This window comes from Anolis carolinensis, chromosome 1, assembly GCF_035594765.1.
Source record: "Anolis carolinensis isolate JA03-04 chromosome 1, rAnoCar3.1.pri, whole genome shotgun sequence".
Lineage (NCBI taxonomy): Eukaryota > Metazoa > Chordata > Lepidosauria > Squamata > Dactyloidae > Anolis > Anolis carolinensis.
Genome location: NC_085841.1, coordinates 281,058,195 through 281,084,366, shown reverse-complemented (window position 1 = coordinate 281,084,366; position 26,172 = coordinate 281,058,195). Strand labels below are relative to the sequence as shown.

The 26,172-nt window shown below is 37.8% G+C and overlaps 2 protein-coding genes across 9 annotated transcripts in view; one reads left to right on the top strand and one right to left on the bottom strand.

The window, feature by feature from the left end:
• The window catches only part of dnajc24 (DnaJ heat shock protein family (Hsp40) member C24), a 59,616-nt gene extending 46,286 nt beyond the window's left edge, over nt 1–13,330 (top strand). For all 3 annotated transcript variants that reach the window (XM_003214706.4, XM_016992836.2, XM_008106455.3), the window contains exons 4-5: nt 6,776–6,844; nt 11,061–13,330. In XM_003214706.4, coding sequence (XP_003214754.1) covers nt 6,776–6,844; nt 11,061–11,284 — 293 coding nt within the window. In that variant the 3' untranslated portion in view covers nt 11,285–13,330. The remainder of the gene's footprint in view (nt 1–6,775; nt 6,845–11,060) is intronic.
• Nucleotides 13,256–26,172, bottom strand: part of immp1l (inner mitochondrial membrane peptidase subunit 1) — a 68,539-nt gene continuing 55,622 nt past the window's right edge. For all 6 annotated transcript variants that reach the window (XM_003214685.4, XM_062980565.1, XM_062980357.1 and 3 more), the window contains 2 exons: nt 15,154–15,264; nt 13,256–13,413 (listed from right to left, as the gene is read on the bottom strand). In XM_003214685.4, the coding sequence (XP_003214733.1) occupies nt 13,345–13,413; nt 15,154–15,264 (180 nt within the window). In that variant the 3' untranslated portion in view covers nt 13,256–13,344. The remainder of the gene's footprint in view (nt 13,414–15,153; nt 15,265–26,172) is intronic.

The following is a 26,172-nucleotide window of genomic DNA, read 5'->3' as shown; positions in this document are numbered from 1 at the left end:
TTATACTTGGGGCCCAATGGCATATGGTAAAATAGTAACAACTTAACCAAGAAAAACTCTGCCCCTGTTCAAATAGTTCCATTGAGGATGCGCCCTTCTGATTTGGAGCATTGGCAGATTAATTGGATTAGTTGATAAGAGAAATATAAGGTTGTTTTCACTCTCATTCCTCTCAGCAGTGAAATCCTTGATGTAAATGTGTTAGCTTTGTTTTAATCTATATTTAATATACTAGAGGTGTTTAGCATAGGTTAGGTCAAACCAGTTTTATTGATCCAGTAATTATTTCTAACTTGTCTGATTTGTTTTAAGTGCCTTCATTAAGATTAATTTAAGTGAAACCCAGCCGCTAGTGATATGTAGTGTAGATATCAGGTAAAAATAGAATCATAATTTAAAGGAGGCAGAGACCACAGGCCAACCTGATATTGGTTAATCGGCCGCTAATTAATGAATTGTATGGGGGAAAATCTTGCTTTAATATTAAAGTGCTAATTAGTTTTTCCCCCCCACCGATACACGAGGGCAGTTAACATAAGTGTTTAATTTCACTACCAATGCATTATTCATAGTTAACTACTGTATAGTGTCAGATCAGTTGCACCAAAATGGAGACAGTCTCTATAACCCTTGTTCTAAAATGTATATTCTAAAACATTTTTCTGACAGAATGTGTACCTCAGTTGTTTGCAAGATAACAATATGTGTCTACCAGCCAGTATTCTTTAGCGTAATACTGTACTCTCAAATTAGATGCATTAATTATTGGCCATTTCTTTCATATATTGTTAATTTGATGCTTAGTTCACATTCCTCTCAAGATCCTCTTACCACCAATCATTAAAATAAAATACAATCGATTAGTATGAGCATGCTTAAAACACATTTTATGTCTACATTACAACATTATTTTAAATATTTTACAGCAATATCATTATTCAGTATCCTTATTTTTACAAGGTATTATAATTTGGTGTTTTAGAAAATAGTCCAAACATGACACATACCCTCAAGGTATGTGTAATTTGTAAGTGTACAAAAGAGTGGATTTTGAAGCAATTGTATAACTGAATATATCGCTTACTTTTTAAATAAAATATGCCATTATATGAGTGTAATTCCTTGTTTTCACAAACACAAAATGGTTTTTACTGCTTAATTCAATTAAAAATATTGAATAATATTATTGCTATGTTGTAAAATGTTACCACATGCTATTGTTAATTTATTGATTGGTTTACCAGTTTAGCTGTTTCAGTATTACTAAGAGTAACATTTCCTGTCCATCATCCACTTATGCTCTATTCCCCTTCACCTTTTGTGTTGCTTTATAGATGGGTAGATGCTACATCAAGCTCAGATTCTTTCCCCTTGTTTATAAGCACAGATTTACATTAATCGTAATCTCTAAAAAGAGTGAACACTAACTTAGCTTCCTAAAGGCACAACAGAATTTATCAGGAACGTGAGACTGAACCAGAAGTTCCATGATTATAATCTATGGGAGGAAATCAATAATTTTTGGTGGTAATTCTGTGCTATGTATTGTTTAGGTGGGAATATTTGTTTTTATGCTAATTCAGTCTCTACCATCATAAACATTTAGGTGGGGAATAAAACTTTTTAGAATGCACTGTTAATGTGCATTCCATGGAATAAAGTGGGACTTTATTTGTGGAGCTTGTTTTCAAAAGGTACCAAATCTATCTGAACAAATTTTGCAGGAATCAAACAAAACATGCTGTGAATATGCATTCTTCTATATATATAAAAGGATAAAAAAAATTCGGCCTAGGACAAAACAACAACACTACACATCCCAGAAACACTAAACTTGGCAACACAATCCCTCATCCATGCCTCTACGTTCATACAACAAAAGGAAAAGAAAAATAAAGTCCTAATTAGAGGGAAAGGAATAATTGTTTTTTATCCAATTGCTGCCAGTTAGAACTTTGCCCACTTGGTCTCCTAGCAACCTACTCAGCCCAGGGGACAGGCACAGTTAGGCCTCAGGCCTCTTCCCCACTGCCTATAAAATACAGATTATCTGATTTTCACCTGATTATATGGCAGTGTAGACTCAAGGCCCTTCCACACAGCTATATTACCCATTTATAATCTTATATTATCCCCATTGAACTGGATTTATCTTGAGTCTACACTGCCAAATAATTCACTTCAGTGTGCATTTTATACAGTGTAGAAGGGGCCTCATATAATCCAGTTTTAAGCAGATAATATAAGATTATAAATATACAGTACAGTCTCACTTATCCAACATAAACAGGCCGGCAGAACGTTGGATAAGTGAATATGTTGGATAATAAGAAGGGATTCAGGAAAAGCCGATTAAACATCAAATTAGGTAATGATTATACAAATTAAGCACCAAACATCATGTTATACAACAAATTTGACAGAAAAAGTAGTTCAATGCTCAGTAATGCTATGTTGTAATTACTGTATTTACAAATTTAGCACCAAAATATCACAATGAATTTAAAACATTGACTACAAAAACATTGACTACTAAAAGGCAGACTGCATTGGATAATCCAGAACACTGGATAAGCGAATGTTGGATAAGTGAGATTCTACTGTAATATGAAATAATTACTGTGGTAATCCAGTCCAACCCAATTCTGCCATGGAGGACACAATCCAAGTACTCCTGACAGATGGCCACCCAGCCTCTCAATAATAATACAGAAGAGTCTCACTTATCCAACACTCACTTATCCAACGTTCTGGATTATCCAACGCATTTTTGTAGTCAATGTTTTCAATATATCATGATATTTTGGTGCTAAATTCATAAATACAGTAATTACTACATAGCATTAATGTGTAATGAACTACTTTTTCTGTCAAATTTGTTGTATAACATGATGTTTTGGTGCTTAATTTGTAAAATCATAACCTATTTTGATGTTTAATAGGCTTTTTTGTAATCTCTTATTATTATCCAACATATTCACTTATCCAACATTCTGCTGGCCCGTTTATGTTGGATATGTGAGACTCTACTGTAATAATAAAATAATAAGAAGAAGAACATCATACAATCATAAGGTTAGGAGACACCCCTAAGGATCATCCAGTTCAACTTCCTTCTACCTTGCAGGACAACACAAACCAAGCACTCCTGACAGAACAGCCATCCAAGATCTGCACAATAATAATACACATTGAATCATAGAATCAGACAGTTAGGAGAGACCCTTAAAGGCCATCCAGTCCAGCCCAACTCTGCCATTGGACGATACAATCCAAACACTCCCAACAGATGGCCAGCCAGCCTCTCAATAAGAATAAGAATATCATACAATCCTAAGGTTAGCAGATACCCCTAAGGATCATCCAGTTCAACTTCCTTATATCATGCAGGAGGACACAATCCAACCACTCCTGACAGATGGCCATCCATTATCTGCACAATAATAATACACGTCGAATCATAGCATCAGACAGTTAGGAGACACCCCTAAAGGCCATCCAGTCCAACCCAATTCTGCCATGCAGGACACAATCCAAGCACTCCCAACAGATGGCCACCCAGCCTCTCAATACTAATACTACTACTACTACTAATAATAACAACAACATCATACAATCCTAAGGTTTGGAGTGACCCCTAAGGATCATCCAGCTCAATTTCCTTCTACCATGCAGGAGGACACAATCCAACCACTCCTGACAGATGGCCACCCAGCCTCTACATCAGGGTTCCTCAAACTTTTTAAGTGGAGGGGCCGGTTCATGGCCCCTCAGATTGTCGAGGGGCCGAATTATCATTTTAAAAAATACAAACAAATTCCTATGCACACTGCATATGTCTTATTTGTAGTGCAAACCCCCCTCCAACAACAATTATTTATTTATTTATTTATTTATTTGCTTACTACATTTATACCCCACCCTCTCTCACCCCGAAGGGGACTCAGAGCGGTTATATGTACATACAATATATTATATTATTAGCATATCACAATATTAGCATTATATATTATTATATTGTACTATACCACTATACTGTAATATTATTAGTAATATTACATTTAATATATAATATATATAATTAATATTATTATATTATACAATATTATTATATTGTATTATTATTATTATTAGCTGCCCTGAGTCCCCTATTGGGTGAGAAGGGTAAGGTAGAAATACTGTAATAAATAAATAAATCAATAAATATTATATTGTATTACATTATAATATTATTATCAATATTATATGTTTACACAATATATTATATTATTAGGATTGCACAATATTAGTAAATTAAAGAACAATATAATATTTAAAAATAAAAACAATTTTAACCAACATACTGTGTAAACCAGGGTTCCCCAAACTAAGGCCCGGGGGCCGGATGCGGCCCATCAAAGCCATTTATCCGTCCCCCACAGCACAAGGGCAGAAGGGGGTTGGGCTAAATTACCCAAGGGGTCTCTTCTTCTCTTACAACCATTATTATTATTATTATTATTATTATTATTATTATTATTATTATTATTATTATTATTATTATTATTAACATTGAGGCTGGGTGGCCATCTGTCAGGGGTGCTTTGTTTGTGCTTTCGGTGCACAAAGGCAGAGGGGGATTGGACTCAATGGCCCAAAGGGTCTCTTCCATCCCTCTTATTATTATTATTATTGTTGTTGTTGTTATTATTATTATTGCTTGGTGGCCAACTATAGTTCGGCCCTCCAACGGTCCGAAGGATCGTGAACTGGCCCCCTGTTTAAAAAGTTTGGGGACCCCTGGTGTAAACCTATCAGGATTTCAATGGGAAGTGTGGGCCTGCTTCTGGCCAAAGAAACAGTCAAGTTAAGTAGGATTGTTGTTGTTATGCCTTCAAGTCATTTCGGACTTTGGGCGAGCCTAAGTCTAAAACTGAGGGCGAGGGCCAGGTCAATGACCTTGGAGGGCCGCATCCGGCCCCCGGACCTTAGTTTGAGGACCCCTGCTCTACATAATAATGATGATGAAGATCAGGGGTCCCCAAACTTTTTAAACAGGAGGCCGGTTCACGATCCTTCGGACCATTGGAGGGCCGGACTATAGTTGGCCACCAAGCAATAATAATTAACAACAACAACAACAACAATAAAGAGGGTTGGAAGAGACCCTTTGGGCCATTGAGTCCAATCCCCTTCTGCCTTTGTGCACCAAAAGCACAAGCAAAGCACCCCTGACAGATGGCCACCCAGCCTCAATGTCAATAATAATAATAATAATAATAATAATAATAATAATAATAATAATAAATAATAATAATAAAGAGGGTTGGAAGAGACCCCTTGGGCCATTTAATCCAACTCCTTCTGCCTTTGTGCACCAAAAGCACAAGCAAAGCATCCCTGACAGATGGCCACCCAGCCTCAATGTTTAATAAATAATAATAATAATAATAATAATAATAATAATAATAATAATAATAATGGTTGTAAGAGAAGAAGAGACCCCTTGGGTCATTTAGCCCAACCCCCTTCTGCCCTTGTGCCGTGGGGGCCGGATAAATAGCTTCGATGGGCCGCATCTGGCCCCCGGGCCTTAGTTTGGGGACCCCTGATGAAGATGATGATGATGATAATGATAATAATAATAGAAGCATAGAATCCAAGAGTTTGGAGAGACCCCTAAGGGCCATCCAGCCCAACCCTTTCTACTATGCAGCAGGACACAATCCAAGCATTCACAACACATGGACAACTTATAAGTACTATACAATACTACACAGGGACATAGACCCCCTCTACCCTCACCACTTTCACAGTACACAAACAACCAAATGCATACTAAACATAAAGAAAACCATACAACAGACATTCAATACCACCACTACCTCAACAAGTTCGCACCAACACCCCCAGAAAACGCCACAGCAACGCATGGCCGGGCATAGCTAGTTTGCTATAAAATGCAATTTTCCAAACCTTGTACCGAAGTGATTTGAGGCATTTTGGTAGTTTTGGTCTGTACATAATATTCTACTTCTAGCCTACAGTGTGCTGCCACCAATAACTCGCTTCTCGTATTATTATTATTTTTTATTTGGTACCTTTTGGAAACAAACTCCACATTTAGATGTAATGGCAAACCATAGTTTGCTTGCAAGCTTCTTCTCTGCAATTTTTAAAAGCAGACTCGATCACTGGGCAATCCTTAGGGTGCCCCTGTCTCTGATTGAGGCAAACCATAGTATATTCAAACTGTCATTCAGTCATAAACTGGGATTCCGAAATAGGATGACAATGTTTAGCTTAGAAATATTAAGTATATTGAGTATAGATTCAGGATTCAAATTCTTTAGCCTTCCTCGTGTATGCAGTGTGAAACCATGGCTTGGTGTTACATCTGAGTGCTGTTCCAATGTAGCCAACTGTATGAGATCTTATGAAATTTGAGACTTAATATTCATGAACAGAGCCATGGTCATGTGCATTGGGCTTGCTTTAGAAACTATTATTAGTCACTAATACTACCTCTCTCACACACACACACGACTATAACTAAACTATTATTAGAATAAGCTGGACCCTCTAAATATTACTGTGTAAGAAAACATTTAGCTACCAAGAACTGCCTTGAAGTTTCTCTCCTGCTTTGCCTACATTTATCAATAATGCTGAAAATGAAGGTTTCTGCAGCTTTGTTCCCAACTGTGAGATGCATAGGTTAGATAATGCTATACATTTGAACCTTCATTTTACATTATTGGAACTGAATGTCATTTGTTTCTGGTTTTTTTCATAGACCGTGAATTAACACAAGGATGGCCAGTGGATGCTCAGGTTTTAATTGAAGATATGAACTGGAATCAAAGTAAGACATTATGGGAAATTGACTTATGTCTACACTGAAATGTTGATGTAAGAACAAGAAGAACTCTGAATACCTTGAAGACCTGGTTATTTAAACAGGCTTTTGACAGTGATTAGTCAACCTCTAGGATGGTAACAAGCAACTTTTAGTTTATAGGAACGACTGTGTTTTATCGCAATGCTCATAATTTCTATTGTTAATTTTGTATTTGATTGTGTTGTATTTTATGTTTTATATTGATTAATGTGTTATTAATGTGAATCCCATTTTCTATCTTTTATTCTATTGTACTTATTGTATTATTTATGTTGTAAGCCACCCCGAGTCCTCTGGGGAGAGGGGGTGGGATATAAATACATTACTACTACTACTACTACGGCTACTACTACTACCACCAAAGATCCATCTTGTCCATCAGCCTGTTTCCAAGACCATCCTGACAGACTCAAAAAATTGGAAGCAGGCAATGAGAACAGCCCTCCTTTGCCATTTTCACCCCAAACATTGTTCAGAGCTAAAACAAATGCCCAATTTATTCATATACTCAATCATTGCTTTTGGGAGTTTCACCCTACTTGTTTTTACTCTGAATTCTTCATGTAAACAGAGGGATTGTGTCAAAAGTCAGATGCCAACTGAGAGCAAAATATAGTTTATTAAAGTAATAGTCCAAAAATAGTTCAAAGAATTAGCAGAAACTTAAAACACTTAAACTTCAGTGTTATTAAGTAGTTAAAACAGAAGAAATGCCAAAAACACAAACTGACATATAATCCGGATTAACCAGAGATAAAATCCGGACTAAACATAAAATACTTGAACTCAGCCCAGAAGCACAAAACGGGCTTGAAATGGTGAAACAAACAAAAGCAAACAGCTACGAAGCCCCCAAAACCTTCCCAAAATTCAGGAGTACGAAAGTAGCTTTAAACCAAAACAAACACCCAAACCGGGCTGGAGAACTCTCTGTTGAGAGCAGCAAAGCAAGCGGAACAGAAAGACCCTGGCGAGCCCGCAGCAAACCGCTGCTGGAGCAAAGGCCAACCATGAGTTAAAGGAGCAGAGCAGGAAAGCGTCGTCAAGCCGGTCCGAAGTCGGGATAAGCAAGCAGCGTCAAACCACTGCAGGAGCGAAGGCCAGGCCAGAAATTGAAGGAGCAGAGCAGGAAAACGTCGTCAAGCCAGTCCGAAGTCGGGATAAGCAGCCAGCGTCAGGGTCAAGAGCTAAGCCAGTAGTCAGCAACAGAAAGCAGCTACGGAATTGAGAACGACGCCAAAACACGTTTTGGGAGTGAAGAGCAAAGCCAAGTCGAATTCCAGTCCAAGGTCCAAGGAGTTGAAGTCATTAAAAGAAGGTCCACGTCACGGAATGGCACAGAAAGCCAAAACAACGAAGGCAAACAGCAGCTAATGCAAAATAGTAATAACAATGCAGTCCAGGGAAACCCACACAACCCCAGCCCTCCGTTGCAGAATAACCTGTATCAAACTTACATCTGTTGCAAAGTCTCAAGCCAGTCTTCAGAGTCACGTACAGGAAACCCAATGGTGCCCAGCAACACCTTGCCACACGCAAAGCATAGTGGCCAAACATCCCCAATTTATTTAGGTTTCCTTGGGCGTCCAAACTTCCAACGCCCTTAGATCAGGTGTCCCAAACTCTTCATCAGAATCAATATCATTCTGCCCACACCCAACTCTGTCCACACCTGTGGAACCACCCTCATTCCTCCAGGCAGACCATGTGGAATCTGCTTCTGAAGATACCCAAACCTCTCCAGCATCAACAGCATCCATAGATCCAGATTCCTCCCCAAGCCCTTCCGGAGCCCGTGCCCAATCTATGCTAGCTTCCTCCGTCACCACTGGTTCCTCAGCATCCATTTCCACCTCAACACCCTCTCCAAAATCCTCACATGGAACTTCCTCAGAAGATTCCTCATCAATCTCCCTGATTCTCTTTCTATATAAATCTTCCAGCGAGCCCTCCTCACGAGGATTCTTCCTTCCTCTCCTGATCTCACCATTATTACTCACAGCCTCAGAAGACTCATTCACAACAGATTGCCAATCACTGCCTCTCTCTATCATTGTTTCTCTTGCATGAAAGGTGATACGTCTTCAGAGGAAAGATTTTCAAACATATGTATGCTTTCCATGCAAACAAGCCCCCTCATTTTGGAGGTCCTTGCTCTTGTGGAAAATTCAATATGAATAAGAACTTCTCCCCTGTAGCACTTTTCATATGACAAAAGCAGTGACTGAAGTGATCTTCTTCTGCCCATGTGATGAAAAGGCTATGAATGAGAAACATTTGATTAGGGCCTAAGCTAATCTGATTTCAGATGCATCAACACCTGTGGCTATCACCACATCATATGACTGCATAAGGAGCCCCCGGTGGAGTAGTGGATTAAAGCCTTGTGACTTGAAGGTTGGGTTGCTGACCTGAAGGCTGCCAGGTTTGAATCCCACCTGGGGAGAGTGAGGATGAGCTCCCTCTATCAGCTCCAGCTCCATGCGGAGACATGAGAAAAGCCTCCCACAAGGATGGTAATAACATTAAAACATCCAGGCGTCCCCTGGACAACATCCTCGCAGACTGCCAATTCTCACACCAGAAGCGACTTGCAGTTTCTCAATTCGCTCCTGACAGGAAAAAAATGACTGCAAATAAATTAATATAGTTGCAGAATTTGAAAGAATCTGAGAATCTTAGTCCTAGCCCTCCATCCATAGTTAAAGCATCCTAGATAATGGCCATCTAAGCTCTCCTTAAAACCTTCCAATGAAGGCATGCACCACTTGCAGAATTAGTCTGTTCCACTATCAAAAATGGGTTTGACAGTGGAACAGCAGGAAGTTATCTCATGCTGCAGCCCCCTATTGTAGTTTATGAGGTTTAATGCTGTTTTATTTTTAGAATAAGACAAGGCCACAGTTTGATCAGATTTCTCCCATTGTCCCAATAGCATATGTCCATCTTCTCCTGATATCACCTTCTCCTTGCTTCAGACATAACCTAACAATCACTACTACAACCATGTAGAAATTCATTAAACCTTAACAGGATCCCAGTCTTTGCTGTCTACATCCTTAAGCGGGAAAAGAAATATTGCATATTTATTCTGTGTTCCGGCAGAATAACTATTTACTCCCCCTTTTCATAAACTTGTGTTCACAAATTCACCAAGATTATCCAAACAGCTGTGTAGCGCTATTAGCTGTTAGTCCTATCCCCTGTCAATTCCTCCCAGCACTAGCCTCTTTCCTTTAAACCTGGGGTGAACACTGGGTGACTGGACCTCAAAATATTTTTGCAGGTTCTTCAGTCCATCCTTTCCCCACCCCCCAATCATGACTTTCAGTTTGATTCAGTTATGAACAACATTGTGCTGCCTAAGTATTCATTGGCTATTTCTTAACATCCCCAAATGCCCCTTAATTATTTGAATTACTGAATTGTTTTGTTTTTTACTTTTTACAAACCCATTTTGCCTTAGGGAAATTTTTAATGTTCCAAAAATTCCATGCCATTCCACACATGGATTGTAATTTTAAACGCACGTTTACTAAGTATTTGCCTATTTTAGTTTGATATTTTAAGACTTTTAAGTATTATTGTTAAGTCTGTGGGGTTGTAGTCATGCAGACAGATGCAGGAAGAAGGAAGGTATTAGTATGGCAGTTATGTCATAAATGCATTGAAGCCTACAAATGCAAAATTCTAATATTTTCTTCTCTGTAGTTCATATGGGAAAGAGAACTGCCAGGATTTCTCACATTAGTCTTAAAAACTTTTCTGAGCTTCCTATCTGAGCCAGAAAACCTGTTCCACATAAAAATGTAGATGGACAAGCTGGTGTTGAACACAGTAAAATATCCAATGACAGTATATTTTATGGTTGCGTGTTTCCCGAAAGTATTTTACTGTAGATCACAGCATTACAAGAAACAATATAGATACTGCATATTGGAAACACTAGTCTAGAAACAAGTCTGCATTGATTCTGTTGTAGAACTAGGTGTGAACATAATTTGTAGAACTTTATATTTCATATTAGAAATATCCTCTCATATTTATCAACTTGATTTTGAAAGTAGTTTTATTTTCCACATTTATGATTAGTGTTAAAATATGTTTTCAAGCACACCATGTAAATAGTATTTGAAGAATTTCAAACGCACATTACAATCACTGCATTTTGTTTCAACAGGCGAGCACAGTTATTCTCTCGCATGCCGATGTGGTGGAAAATACATTGTCTCCAAAAGTGAAGCTGAAGATGGGTCTGTTGTAAGCTGCAATACCTGTTCGCTGCTTATAGAGATTCTTAGAAGACCTAACAACTTATGTGATTTGAGTTTGCAGAAAATGCAAAAGGTGCAACTAGGAGGACAGTTTGTAGATATCAGTACTACTGAATATAATGAAAAATAGAAAGTGTAAGAAAACGAAGTTAAAAATCATGTAATTCTTTAGATCACAAGTGTCAAATGCAGGGTCCATGGTCAAATCTGGCCCGCCTCATCATTTTATGTGGCCCATGAAGCTTTCATTGTCGGGAGAACAGAGTTGTATTCATACAGTCTTACAATTACAAACAGCCCTTTGAAGGCAACCATAAGGCTGAATTGGCCCTCGGTGAAAATGGGCTCGACACCCCTGCTTTAGATGCTGTCGGATTGCAGTTCTTCGGCCTATGCTGTGTAGAGGTTCTGGGAGCCGTAGTTCAACACCATTTGGAGAGCCCTTTGATTCTCACCCCTGGTGTAAACTAATGTTATAAAAATGTTTCATTTCTGTATCTGAAATTTTCAGTACATTCATGGGACTCATGATATAAAATGCAGAGTGCAAAACATTTGTAACTCATACTGTTTCAATTTGAGCAATCCTACCCTAGTGTAAAGTATTTAATGTCTTTTTGGGAGCCCCAGTGGCGAAGTGTGTTAAAGCACTGAGCTGCTGAACTTGTGGACCAAAAGGTCCCAGGTTCAAATCCCGGGAGCGGAATGAGCACCCGCTGTTAGCTCCAGCTTCTGCCAACCTAGCAGTTCGAAAACATGCAAATGTGAGTAGATCAATAGGTACCGCTCCGGCGGGAAGGTAACGGCGCTCCATGCAGTCATGTCGGCCACATGACCTTGGAGGTGTCTACAGACAGCGCCAGCTCTTCAGCTTCTCCCAGAGTCAGACATGACTGGACTTAACGTCAGGGGAAACCTTTACCTACCTTTTTTTGCTTTAGATCCAGAGAAGAAATGGTGTGACCTGTGAGCCACATGCTACTCTCTGGGTATGCCCCCACTTTTTTGTTTTACTTACTCTCTGGGCACCCTGTGCCTCCAAACCATACAAAAATCTCCAAACTATACAAATGTGCAAAATACTTCTACCCCTCCCAGAATCTTGAATTGCCTCTGTTTTCGTCGAAGTCCCTCTTAAAATGGCAACAGGATGTAAAATTTTGTTTTGAAAGGAACTCTGCAGATAAATAGATTCATTTTGGTGCCATGGATGGGGCCTGAAGAAGTGTGTGAGGGGTGCTTTTTGGGAAAATTGGTTCCTGCACAATGCCCTCCCTCAATTTCTTATCACAATTACAGAATGTTTTATATATTGAAGTAGAGAGTAGTCTTTTTTCTGAGTAGTCTTTTTTCGCATCCAGCAACCAAGAAGAAATTACAATTGGGTCAGACGTGTTAAATTAGAAAGTGTCCTCATGACTGGAAACATGGTGCATTTTGAAAACAGATTTAATGAAATATATTGTAGTTATGTGCTCTGAGATAGGGAATTATTATTGCTAATTTTATAGTAAAATGTATGTGCTGACCTCACTGTAGCTAATTGGCAGATGGGCTGAAGTAAGAGCAGGGAGCCTGGTGCTCAGAAAATGTTTTGCAGTACAGCTGTGGTAATGACTGATCATTGGCTATACTGCAAGGCTTTAATCCAAAGTACCCAGATAACTCTAGATTCCTGCCTCTCTCCTAGAGTGTTACAGTAAGCCCTCCACTTTTGAGGGAGTTAGGGAAGTTAGAATCACACCGGAGGGCCAAGAGGTTCCTAGAAAGAACATATCAGATCTGCAAAAGTTAAACCTGCAAATGCAGAGAACTGACACTTTTACTTTTTCAAACAGGTGTGCAAATAAATTAGTGTACTTAGTGTCATTAATGAAGGATGTTATACTTCTGAAATGGCATTCATTCCATGAAGAAAAAATATTTTCACCAAATGCAATTATTAAGAACAATAACATTACAACCTGTATAACATATTTGTAGCAGGTCTTGTATGTAGTCACTGTTGTGTTTTCTGCATGTATATTAATATCATTAAAATGCAAGCATAATGCCATAAAACTTGTAAAAATTTACATGGGATCAATGAAAATGATCAGAATTATTACAATTATTGTTTATTGTACATAAATATACAAATTGCTATTTTTACAAGTTAATAAAAACTGAAAATATATAGTTGAGAATATGTCAGTCATTACAAATCCTGTGGCTGTTGGGACTTGCACGTAGGAATCCGAAATCAGTCAGAGGCCACAGCTGTGAAAATAAAAACAAATCTGTCATGTCAGTTATAAGACATGGGTAATTTTCTCTGATTTGGTTTCCTCCTAAGGTGTTTAAAGTTGGAAATGGTGGCTGCTGTCAGTAGAAACTAAGTTTTGGTCACTTAAAGGCTGTAGTTTGGCAACTAAGAATACAGGCAGTCCCCAAGTTACAAATATCCGACTTACAAACGAGTCACAGTTAAGAACGGAGGTGAGACAACAGGAAGAGAGAGAAATCTACTCCTCGGAAGGGAAATTCACTCCTGAAAGAGTTATCATGAGGAAAAAATGTCTCAACTGAAGCTTCACTGCCAATCCTTGTTTTCACAACGAACCACATTTTTCAAAATCCAAGTATCACAAGGACAGAAAGTGAGGTGAAGTCTTCTGAACAGGGGCACAGATGGCAAAAAAAACCAAAAAAAAAAACCAAAACCCCCTCAGGGGTGTTAACCCTTCCTTATCCTATCCAATGCGTGTGTGTGTGTGTATCACACAAATATACAGCATATTGGCTGGAGTTACACTTAAAATGTACCTGTTCTTACATACAAATTCAACTTAAGAACAACCCTACAGAACCTATCTTGTTAATAACTTGGGGGACTGCCTGTATTCATTAATATTGCCAGAGACAAAAGAATTGGAATAGATATGCAGAGAACTACATCCCCTTCTCTCTCACCACCAATAGTCAGAGAAAGAGGCTCAGGTTTTCTTAAATACAATTAATGCCAGAGGTGAATGTCCTGTGGTCCATGTGATGTGCTCAGGTCCCTGACATTCCTCTGGAAGCCAGATACTCTACCTACAGCTAATGCTTATGGTGTGTATTAGAAGAACTAAATGCAGCAAGCATTGCCATTTGAGAACAAATTGTCAGCATGCACTCAGTAACAGCTAAGCAACTGAAAATGTAAAACTGCAATGTTTCAACAATATTGCAATAATAAATGTTGCCCTCTTAAAGATGAAGAAGGATGTCAATATAAAACTCATTTTTAGAAGAGATCATATGAAATCAAATACCTTTTAATCTACCTTCTGCTCTGAGGTAACTGATAGAATGCTTTGGAAACAGAACTATTAAATGCATAGAAGAACAATCCAAGCCAAAGAAGAAATAGCATGTCTTTAGCAAAGAGCTCTACAGCACTGAAAAGTGTAAATATTGATAGATATTTTGATATTTGACTTTCTAAAAAAGAAACTTTCATCACAGATTCCTGAGTGAACTTGGCAAACAGGTCCTTCAATGAAATTAAATAACTGTTTAATGAAGACAAGTCAGGGTACAGGGAGAAAGGAAAGAAAGTAAGCAGTCAAATATTTCAAGGATCTGTACTGGGAATTATGCAATGTGTCTGCTATGAAATGGAGAACACCTTCCAACTTTGACACAAGATTGGAGCTACTCATTTCCCCTCCATCCATGTCGCACTCACTCCTTGAAGCTCCCATGACCCTTGGAGTCAGTTTTTAGAAAGAAATGAAATAAGAAGGAGATGTAAGAATATCCCCAACGTTTTTCTGTTTGCACTGGATAGTTTTTTGGCTGAGTTAGGTGACACTAACATCTTCAAAATCAATAGTGACTTGAGATCATGCTCTTCTGTAACATTTAAACCCCCCAGAGTTCATCACCAGATAATGAATGTGTCTTGTAGTAGTTTAGGGCTTAAAGATATATAGAAAGTGTTAAATTAACATATTTTATATTACAGGAGAATACCTTAAAGCATATGCGTCCTCTTATCAATCCATATGGAACAGGACCATAACACCTGGAATCTGTGGAATTTCTGAGGTTATCACCTTCTAACCACACGTGTCCCTTGGGTACCTGAGAAATATCAAAAATTAAATAACAAATATGTAGTTAAAAGCAAATACAGATAGTTCTCATTAATATGGTATAATTTTATCTTTAACATGCAGTTACATTGAATAATTTTACACTTCTCTAAACAGAGGTAGATAGCGGGGGCAAGGGAGGAATCCAAGTATCTATTCTTTCATGTACTCCAAAACACTAGTTTGCAACACACACAAAATTCTCCTAATGAAGATGTAAGGGGTTAGGCCAATGTGACAGGGTCATTAATTTAATAGACTTCAAAAGAGGTCATTAGGATGTTGACTGAAAATCTGCCCTGCTGTCGCAGTAACAGCATGAACAGGGCAGCCACACACTCATCAACATCCTGGGGCCAGCACTAAGGCTAGACCTGTTAGTAGGCTTGTGATGAACCAAATGGTAATTGATTGTGACATCAATTACGAATAATCTCATCATTTTATCAGAGAGGGCTTGTCAAAGTTCTAATTAAGATCACAGTTCATTCTATGTGCAGGCAGGATCCACAACACATAATATTGCAATAATGACCATCACAAACTGGCAAGTCTTTCCTTATAATTTGAAAATTAATGATGGTGACCTTATCATATGACAGGAACCTTTTACTGTCTATACAGACTGTGCATGAGCTATATTACATACCATAGATTCAGCCCTAAACTAGCTCTATAATATCTGAAGACAGAATAACTTAACTGCAGTGTTGGCTAAAAAATATATGATTATCTAACAAATTCAGGAAAGGTCTCAAAAATTTACAATATAAAACTTTAGAAATGCCTATTAACAAAACAGTAGCAGCTAAATGCTTTACAACTAGAATGAGACCTTAGCAGACAGTAAATAAAAATGACAGGTTGCTGGTAAAAGCTCACCAACATGTGAATAATTCCCACTTAATATAGTTGGGCTTGCTTTGAAATAAACAAGAATTGTACAGTCCAGCAGCATCTGGAGGATCACATATTCCTTAGCACGTTTATATGAATGTGCAATGTATATATCTCTCAGCCTCTCAATCTTTCTTGGATCACAGATTCTGTTGAGAGTCTGAAAGATATGTACCCACTCTACTTAACAATAAACAATTAAAGAAATCAAAGAACATTTTTATCAAATTGAATTTAAGGAAACTCCTTCCCACATCCTGACCATGGATGTCAGGTGCCACAGTAAAAGAATTGCATCTTTTGTAACACAGGTATTTTGTGACAGTGTTGGGCATCTTGTGTAAAACAGGTGATAACAATTCCAATTAAATCCATCTCAGTAGCACAACAAAATGTGAGGAAGTCAAAGGAGGGAGACTTGTCTGAAAGGACCTGTACCACCATACCACTCTGAACACATACAATTTTATCTGATTTCAGAAATAAAGTCTTGTTGAGCATGGTAAGTGGCTGCATGGGGGATAGGGAACATCAGAATTTCCAGGTATGGTTGGGAGAAAAGCCTGATGTTTATCAGAGTTGACAGTACTGTTGACAGAAGACACAATATCATCTGATTTTGGATACTAAGCAGGATCAGACCTGATTAGTACTTGGATAGAATATCCCCCTGCAATGAACTTTGCAAAGAAAAAAAAACGCAGGGAAGATATTTCCATTCAGAGTTAATCCCACTAGGCTAGATATGACAATACACTGACTCAGTACAGGATAATTTCCTATGAACACAAGACGAAACAAAATAGTGATAATTATGTTTAACTCTGGAAAGAAAAATGGGGCAGGTGGAATGCTAAAGCAAGAGTATAGAGAATGTCTTTTCCAGAATGAGGGAAAGGGAGTAATTTTATTTGAGAAGAACTACTTAAAAACATTGAATTTCCCACATAACACTTTTCAGAGTAGGCTTGCTCTAGGGCTATATATGGTCTCCAGGTCTCTTTTTCTGGATCAAAATGGGGATAAATGTCTGCTTCTGCAATCCTCTAGATGTAGGAAATCATTATCAACATGTTTATATCCCACTATACTTACAAAGGTTATTTAAAACACTGGAACCAGAGGGCATCCCTTACATTCTGTAATTCTAAGAGTTCAATGGTTAAGCCACTCTTAAGATCACTGGGTAAAAAGAGAAAGTAGTGAACAGAGGGGAAGGGCAAGGAAACAGGGCAATATTGCAACAATATTGCTGCAAGAGAGGTGACCCCCACCCTTTTTCCAGTAAGACCTGAAAAGCAAATTGCAACCAAAAGGAAGCCTTCGTAGAAAGTGAAATCATGTACACCTTGATAGGAATCACACTGCTTCCTTTTGCACTTTAACAGCTAGAGGCAGATCAGCTTTTTACCACTTTGTGACAAAAGTAATTAATTAACAATGCTCTACAGTGAACCCAAAGCTCCAGCTATAAAGATATCCTTCATTATTACTATACAAATCTAGTCAGCTGCTTTTATCACCATCATGCACAGACTTTTCTTTTTTCTCCTAGGGAAGTGCTACATTTCTTTACAATAAAGACACAATAAAATTCTTCATGTCACACAGAATCAGTTTCTGACATAGTTAAATATTTACTATTCAAGACACAAACTGCAATCTCTTAGTCTGCAAGTCTGCTCAACTTTTCTCCCTTGTTTTCTCTATCACTGTTTGCCTGTGCAAGCTTATACTCTTATTTTCCAAGGTTTTAAACTACTTTTGTTCCTTGCCTTTTTAATACACAAGTTCAAAATTGTTTTCAGTTCCACAGATAGTTTAATGTTGTTTTTTTTACCCTTTATGTGTTTTTATCTGTTTTAAATGTTGTAAGCTGCCTCAAACTCAATTCTCGGGAAAGGGTGATACAACTGTTGTTGATTTTCTTGTTAGTGGTGATAGTAGTTTACATGGATAGACCTTCTGGGAACTTATCCTGAAGTACACATGTGTATGCGCACATATACAAATACAATCTCACAAAGTCTAAATTATGAACATATACTTCACTTATTATACATATATGAGGATTATGTGATAGGTGGAGTTGACTACTTATTAATTAGTGGAATCAGACCTTTATAACCAGTGGCTCTTCTATGGGACCCTTCTGATAAAACTTTTAGACCAGCAGAAGCATACCCTCCTACTCCAGTAAAATTGGAAAATCTGGGCCTTGTGGACAAAGCTTCTCATTTCAAAAGAAACATATGTCCTAGAAACTGAAGCAGCTTGGCAAGCTGTAAGGTGCAAAATAACATGATTGCAACAGCCAAAGGAGATGTTCAGATGATGATTGGTGTCCTTCATGTTTTGTTTGAAGTATTTTGTATTTTGACTGTTTTATGGAAAAACAGACTATCAAGTAAAACTGTTCAAAACACATGTGCAGAACCCAAAAGAAAAACAACTGCTGGGTTTTGGGGTTTTTTGGTCTGTCATTTAATTATAAAACTAATTATTCATGCTATCAAAATATCTGTTTATTGTGGTATGGTCAACTGTTCAATGTGGCCAACACATTGAAACACCCCAAAGATTACAAGTATTCTAGCTGTCTGAAAGGATATAAAAGCACTGGCTTTTTAAAACAATCTTATTTTGTTACATTTCAGAAGTTTCCTGATTGGACTATGATAAGAACCTGTCTTGCCACTAAACAAAAGAATGAAGTCAAAAAGTTTCTCATCTATTCCCAGTGATGCCAAAGTGCTTCCTGCAGTGATACAAGCAGTTAATGTAATTGCTTCACTGCCTGCAGGTATTCATCTTACAAAAGAAGCTTTTGTTAATAAATCACAGGTGTTACCTGTCTTGATTAAAGTGAAATATGATAAAAGAGCTCACAGAATAAAATAACAAATTTACTAAGGATTAATGAAATCTGTATGTTAGTTAAATTGTTGCTGTTAACTACTGTCAATATGACTTCAACTTACTGCGACCCTATGTAGAAAGACCTCCAAGTCATCCTATCCTCATCTCTGACTCTGGCCTTGCAGACCTAGGGCTGTGGCTTTCTTGATTGAGTCTATCTATCTGTAATGCAGTCTTCTCCCTTTTCTACTTACTTCTATTTTATGTAGCATTACTGTCTTTTCTGGTGAGCCATGTCTTCTCATGATATGTTCAAAGTACAACAGCCTCAGTTTGGCTATCCTGGCTTCTAGGGAGAGTTCAGGTTTGATTTGATTAATTAAATTACACCTAATTAATGAAATGAAAGTAAGAACTAAAGTGTAACTACTAAAAACTCAAGTTTGTTCTGCATGTTTTATGTCACATGGATATAGAAGCTTAAGATAACTGAAAATTGCCATATGATGCCTCCAGAGCAAATGATACATAACTTTGCAAACATCCAACAAGCAACTTTCATTGCAACAGCTGCTGTTTGCCTTGTTCATTAAGAGACAAAGGGCTGGCCCCACTTAATGTAGTTGCTTTTTAAGACCAGCTCACATATTTGCCAGAAAGCAAGTATCACTAAAAGAGGTAGACAAATGCACATGACTAATGTCCAAGCCTCAAGAAGTAAGATTGTCTTTTGCAGTTTGAGGACTTTGCTACTATGTCTAGCTGAACATGATTAGACAGTTGCCATACGTGGGAACCCAATTTTATTGGGGTTCCTTGTCATGGGACTGTGCAATGGCATTCAGCCAAAAATCAATACAAGACCCTCTTCAGATTTTCATGTGAATATCTAGCTGACTTTCAGGTGTTGGAGGACAAGGCATATGTGTCACCCACATCCCTATTCCCAGAATTAGCCCCATACATGTTCAGGCAGAATACCTCAACAGAGCTTTATTCCAGATGCAAAGTGGTAGAACATAATAGTTATGAGCTAAGTGCAACAGATGTAGTCTTCCCCATACAACTCAGTTATACTATACTACCTCTTCAATACATAGTATTTTAGACACTATGTTTTTGTTATATTTTGTGCTGGGAAATAATTTAAGAGTTTAAAATAAAAAAGAAGCTCTCATCAACCTACCAGATGAAATAATAAATGGGCCAGAATCCAAGTGGATAATTCCCTTGAAGTGGCACGTCTGCTATGCTGCAGCAGTCTTTACACTGGGCATAGTCAAATTTGAGCCCTCCAGTTGTTCTGAACTTCAACTCCCACAATTCCTAACAGCCGGTAAGCTGGCTGGGATTTCTGGGAGTTTGCTTTCTGTACACTCTCAAAACGTAATGTGGAGAGCTGGCACCTCCTCCCCAACCTAGTGAATGCCACTAGTACAACATTGGTTGAAGACTTTCATGTAGTGTGCGGAGGATTAGAACACAAAAGAAATCCCAACACAGTCCAAATCAACTGTCTCCTTATCTCAGGAATCGCATATACAATAGAGGTATGAGCATCAATCCTATATATGGAATATGCCCCAAAATGGCATAGGTGGGTTTTATTTTGAGTTGAAGAGAGCAAGATCTGTACCACATCATTGCAGTATTTCACAAATTAATAATTAAAAAGTTTGAGAAAGAGAGATTTTTTCTTTTCATACTTCCTTTTCTACATTTCATGCATTCCAAAAAAAAAATTAAACATACATTATTTAAATTAAACAGGCCATTTTTATTTCTCCTCTCTCAGTTATACAATACATTGAGAATTAGTAAATGAAAGAAGGAACTCTTCCCACTAAACCCATATAAAAATTGAGGAATGCCTCTCACACCTACTTCACTTCAAATTTTGAAGAAATTGCTAAACATGTTTTTGAGATGGGAGAAGAGGAGAGTGTTGCTACAGGTGACCTTTCAGTTGATCTTTTCAAGAGTGTCACAAATCTGATAAGCATACTATGGTGAGAATCCTGTTAGCACTGGGTCCAGAATCAGGATGGGACAACAGGGTTTACTCAAGGGAAAGTCACTGTGCAAAAAAAGTCAATCACAGGCCAGCACTTGGTCTGACAGTACCACTTGAAAGGGTACAGGGAGAAGTACTGAGAAACTGACTGACTGAAGGGCTTATGAAAAGAACCAACAAGCAGACCATTTGATTGCCAAAATCTATAAAGTGCTGTTAAAATATGAAATGGAGGAAGAATAGGTGAATGATTGTATGATTATATGGGCACAAAATATAGGCAGACAAATAAAATGAACAATGGTCTGGAAAAGTGCATGAAATTGACTTTATGTAATTATTTGAATTTTTTTCCATAAGATGATATATAGGTGGCATCTGACCAGAGGCATTTTCTAAAATTTATAAAAAGAAATCCAGTAACTGTTGGAAATTCAAGGAAAATATTCGAACATTTAATCATATGTGATGGTCTTGTAAAAAGGCCCAAAAATATTGGACATGATGCCAGAAGATATTGTAAAGATTAAAATTACAATGAAACCTGAACTGTATTTGTTGGAGATGCGAGATGACCAATTAGAAAAAAAACCATGGGAGATTACTATTATTTTATGATTACAGGAGTGAGAATCATCCATGCCCAGAGATGGAAAGAACTATATATACTGGAGGAAGATTAGCTGATTAAAATAAATGAATTAGCTGAGATGAATAAATTGACAATATTGATTAAGGCGAAATTCTTGGCTGAATTCAAGACTGACTTTTTTAATGTCAGAAGTGACAGGTCGCTTCTGGTATGAGAATTGGCCATCTGCAAGGACGTTGCCAGGGGATGCCCGGATGTTTTACCATTCTGTGGGACATTTCTCCCACGTCCCCGCATGGGAAACTGGTGCTGACAGATGGGAGCTTACCCCGCTCCCGGATTCAAACCGCTGACCTTTCTGTCAGCAGTCCTGCTGGCACAAGGGTTTAACCCTTTGAGCCACTGGAGGCTCCTCAAGAAAGATTGGGAAAGATTATTTATTCTTACACTGCTCTGTAAGAATAAATAATTCCTCCCAGTGGTTTACATATTCTGCTGTAACAAATATCTATCCATATTTTAAAATTTTAATGGTTGGACATCTGTAGTGATGCAAGTAAAAATGCCTGGAAAAGATCTTTTCTCAAACACTTATTACTTATATACTGTAATGATGGGACAGTCTTCTATTAATGGTTTTCTGATATAGAACAGTTATTAAAAGTTAAAGGTAGAAATAAAGTTATATTTAAAGGGACCAATGAAAAATATACAGGCAACTGGTGGGAGGCTTGTTGATTAGTTTAGTAGATGTCTGTTTAAAATGTGTGTAGGTTATATGTTGTAGATAAAGGTATATTAGTTACTTTTGTACATAATGAAAACTGTTTTTATTGTAGTTTTAATTTCATTTTGTGTTGTTGTGTTTTATAAGTATGTTTTTTCTTTGTTTATATATTTGAATAAAAATCATTTACAAAAAAGAACAACGAAGCAGATAGCTGTCTAGAATAAGACAAAGGCAGGACCAGAATATAGGACTTATGCAGAGCAGAACATGTTGCATTTATTCTAAAAACATTTATAGTTTATTCAGATGAGACCTGTTTTCTCAGAACGCCACTGAAATATCTAATTCCTTGTTTTGTTTTGTTTTACCTGGCCCAGGTAATAAAGCTTCCAGGTTACATCAGAATATCTGGACAAAACCAAACAATGGCCCTGTCTCTATGAATCCACTGATTTTTTTTCTACCCATGGCTATAGTACCAAGCATTTTAGGACAATCAGTAATGATTATTAATAATTGTTCAATTTCAAATCTTCTGGAGGAATACTGCTGCCTCCGTGAGTACACAAAAATGCCTTGCATTACATTTCAGTTTCAGTTGTTTTGAGAGAGTATGTATCTCCCAAAGAGTCACCAAACACACTGCTCTGTAAGAATAAATAATTCCTCCCAGTGGTTTACATATTCTGCTGTAACAAATATCTATCCATATTTTAAAATGTTAATGGTTGGACATCTGTAGTGATGCAAGTAAAAATGCCTGGAAAAGATCTTTTCTCAAATTTGAATACATAAGATACTTAATCTTTGGCTCTGTTAGCTTTATAGATAGCCACAGGAAGCAGTGAACATGTCATCTCCTCAATGAACTTCCCTTTAGCACAAAGTAAACATTTTCCTCCACATCAGCTGTAGCCAAGGCATTAGCAGTCCATGGTAATTGATTATCAGTAGAGGGTTGCTGAGAAATGGAATTGTATCTCAGCTTTTTATCACTATGACTTGCAAAGAGCAGGGTCCTTATTTACAAGCCCTATCTACATTAAGTGACATTACTAGACCCTTCTTCTATTCAAGCTATACAAGGGCTTAGCATATCAGTGCCTTATGATATTTAAACTGGTTTATTACAATTTACCTGCTGCCATTTTCAGTTGATAAATAGTAACTGCAGCAGCTGGACAAATGGTAAACAGAATGTAATGTACATATTATTAAATCACATGCAGATACAATAACACTATATTTGCAGTTTAATATATATTCTAAACTTGAATTATGACCAATGTACCTAATGTACAAAAGCATGCTAATCTTTTAAAAAAAATTTAAATCATAAAAGTGTATATTTAGCAAAGATGAACACTTCATTTGATCGAATTAGCTTTAAAATGCTTACAGCATTTTGATCTATATATTTCACTACCTCTAAATAGTGCCTCTTCCTTACATTCAGTCCTACAGATTGCTAAAAATATGAAACAGAAGAATCCTTTAACTCTAGTAAAGTGTTTTCAAAAGTGAACAAGCACATTTTTATTTTAAAAGAGAAGTAAAAAGACAAGAGAGTTTAACTGAAGAGGAAGTCCACACGAGATAATTGCAAATATTTTAAAAAATTGATTAAAGATACCGTATATACTCGAATATAAACCAAGTTCTTCAGCCCTTTTTTTGGAGCTGAAAAATCCACCCTCGACTTATATTCGGGTCAAGCCAGCAGCGGAGCCTGGAGGTGAAGCTCCGAAGCCAGCTGACCATGGAGGAAGAGGACGAGCGGCGGAGGCTGCACAGGGGCCCCCAGGCAAGTCTCCTATGCCGCGAAGGCCACTGTTCCTGCCAACCCTCCTCCTCCTCCAGCGGGCCATGGAGGAGGAAAAAGAGGAGAAACGGCAAAGGTGGCACAGGCTGCCCCCATTTCTCCTCTTCTTCTTCCTCTCCCTCCAACTGGCCATCTAGAAGGAAGAGGAAGAGGAACAGGAGAAACGGCCCCCTCCAGCTGGCCATTGAGAAGGAAGAGAAGGAAGAAGAGGAGGAACCGCGGCAGCAACCCTTTCTCCCCTTCTTCCTTCTCCTCCTTCAGCTGGCCAGCAAGGAGGAAGAGAAGGAAGAAGAGGAGAAACCACGGCAGCAACCCGTTCTCCCCTTCTTCCTTCTCCTCCTTCAGCTGGCCAGCAAGGAGGAAGAGGAAGAAGAGGAGGAGAAACTGCAGCAGCAACCCGTTCTCCCCTTCTTCCTCGTCCCCCTTCAAGTGGCCATTGAAGGGGGACGAGGAAGAAGGGGGACGAGGAAGAGAAGGAAGAAGAGAAGAAACGGGGCTGGCCAGGCAGCTGGTGGATCGCAGGAGGGGGAGTCTCCTCCATGCTTCCTTTCCCCTCCCGCGATCCACTAGCTGCCTGAGGTTGCCTCCTCTTCCTCCCCCTCCTTACCCCCAGAAGGGAGACTTGGAAAGCAGAGAGGGGAATGGAAGTGCAGAGGAGATGCCCCCTTCCACATTCAAGCAGTTGCCTCTGCGCTTCTATTCCCCCCCCCCTCCTTTTCAGGTCTCTCTTCTGGGAACGGAGGAGAGGAAGAGAAAGGAGCAGGGAGGAGGAGAAGGAGGAGGAGGGAGGAGAGCAGGTGGCTCTCCCAAGCAACCCCTTCCAAAGAACCAAAGGAAGGACCCCCATCTGCAATTTCCCTCCCCAAGCTTTCTCCTTCCTCCCTTCCCACCTCAGTTCCCCCCCCCCACTTTCACAGCACCACTTTCCCACCCCAGTCTTTCCTTTTTCTAGTTTCCCCCTTCCTATCCCACTTTGCTATCCCCATTCCCCAGCCCCTCTCTCTTCACTTTCCATCGCAGCCTTTCCCAGTTTCCAACCCCCTTTCCCACCTCAATCTTCCCCCCTTTCCCAGTTGCCCCCTTCCCTTCCCAATCTGCCCAACTTTTCCAGCTACCTTCTTCCCACCGAATTTTCCTTCTTTTTCAAACACCCCTTCACATTCCAAGTTTTTCTCATTTCCAGTCCTTCTTTCCCACCCCCTTCCCAAGTCAGTCTTTCTCATTTTTTATTTAAATACATACAACACTTTCCCCAAAATATATACTGTAATTAAAATAATATATGGTGATTATTGGATTATTATTGATTTGGTTGTTGTTACATTTATTATTATTATTAAATTTATTATTTTTCTCTATTATTATAATTGTATTAATTATTTTACTCATTATTATTGCATTTATTATTTTTCTCTATTATTATTGTATATACTATTTTACTCTTTATTATTAATAATATATTTATTATTTTTCTCTATTAATATTATTATATTTATTATTTATTATTACATTTTTTATTTTACTCTCTTATTATTATAGCATTTATTATGTTACTATTACTACATTTATTTTTCTCTTATTATTACATTTATTATTTTTCTCTATTTATTATTATTGCATATAGTATTTACTCTTTATTATTATTAATATATTTATTATTTTTCTCTATTATTATTACCTTTATTATTTTAATCTATTTATTATTATTACATTTATTATTTTACTCTATTATTAAATTTATTATTTTACTTTCTTATTACATTTATTTTCCTCATTATCATTATTTTATTTGTTATTTTACTCTATTGTTATTATTATTACATTTATTATTTTACTCTATTATTGTTATTGCATATAGTATTTTACTCTTTATCATTAATATATTTATTATTTTTCTCTATTATTATTACATTTATATTTTACTCTCTTATTACATTTATTTTTCTCTATTATTACTACATTTATTATTTTACTCTATCATTA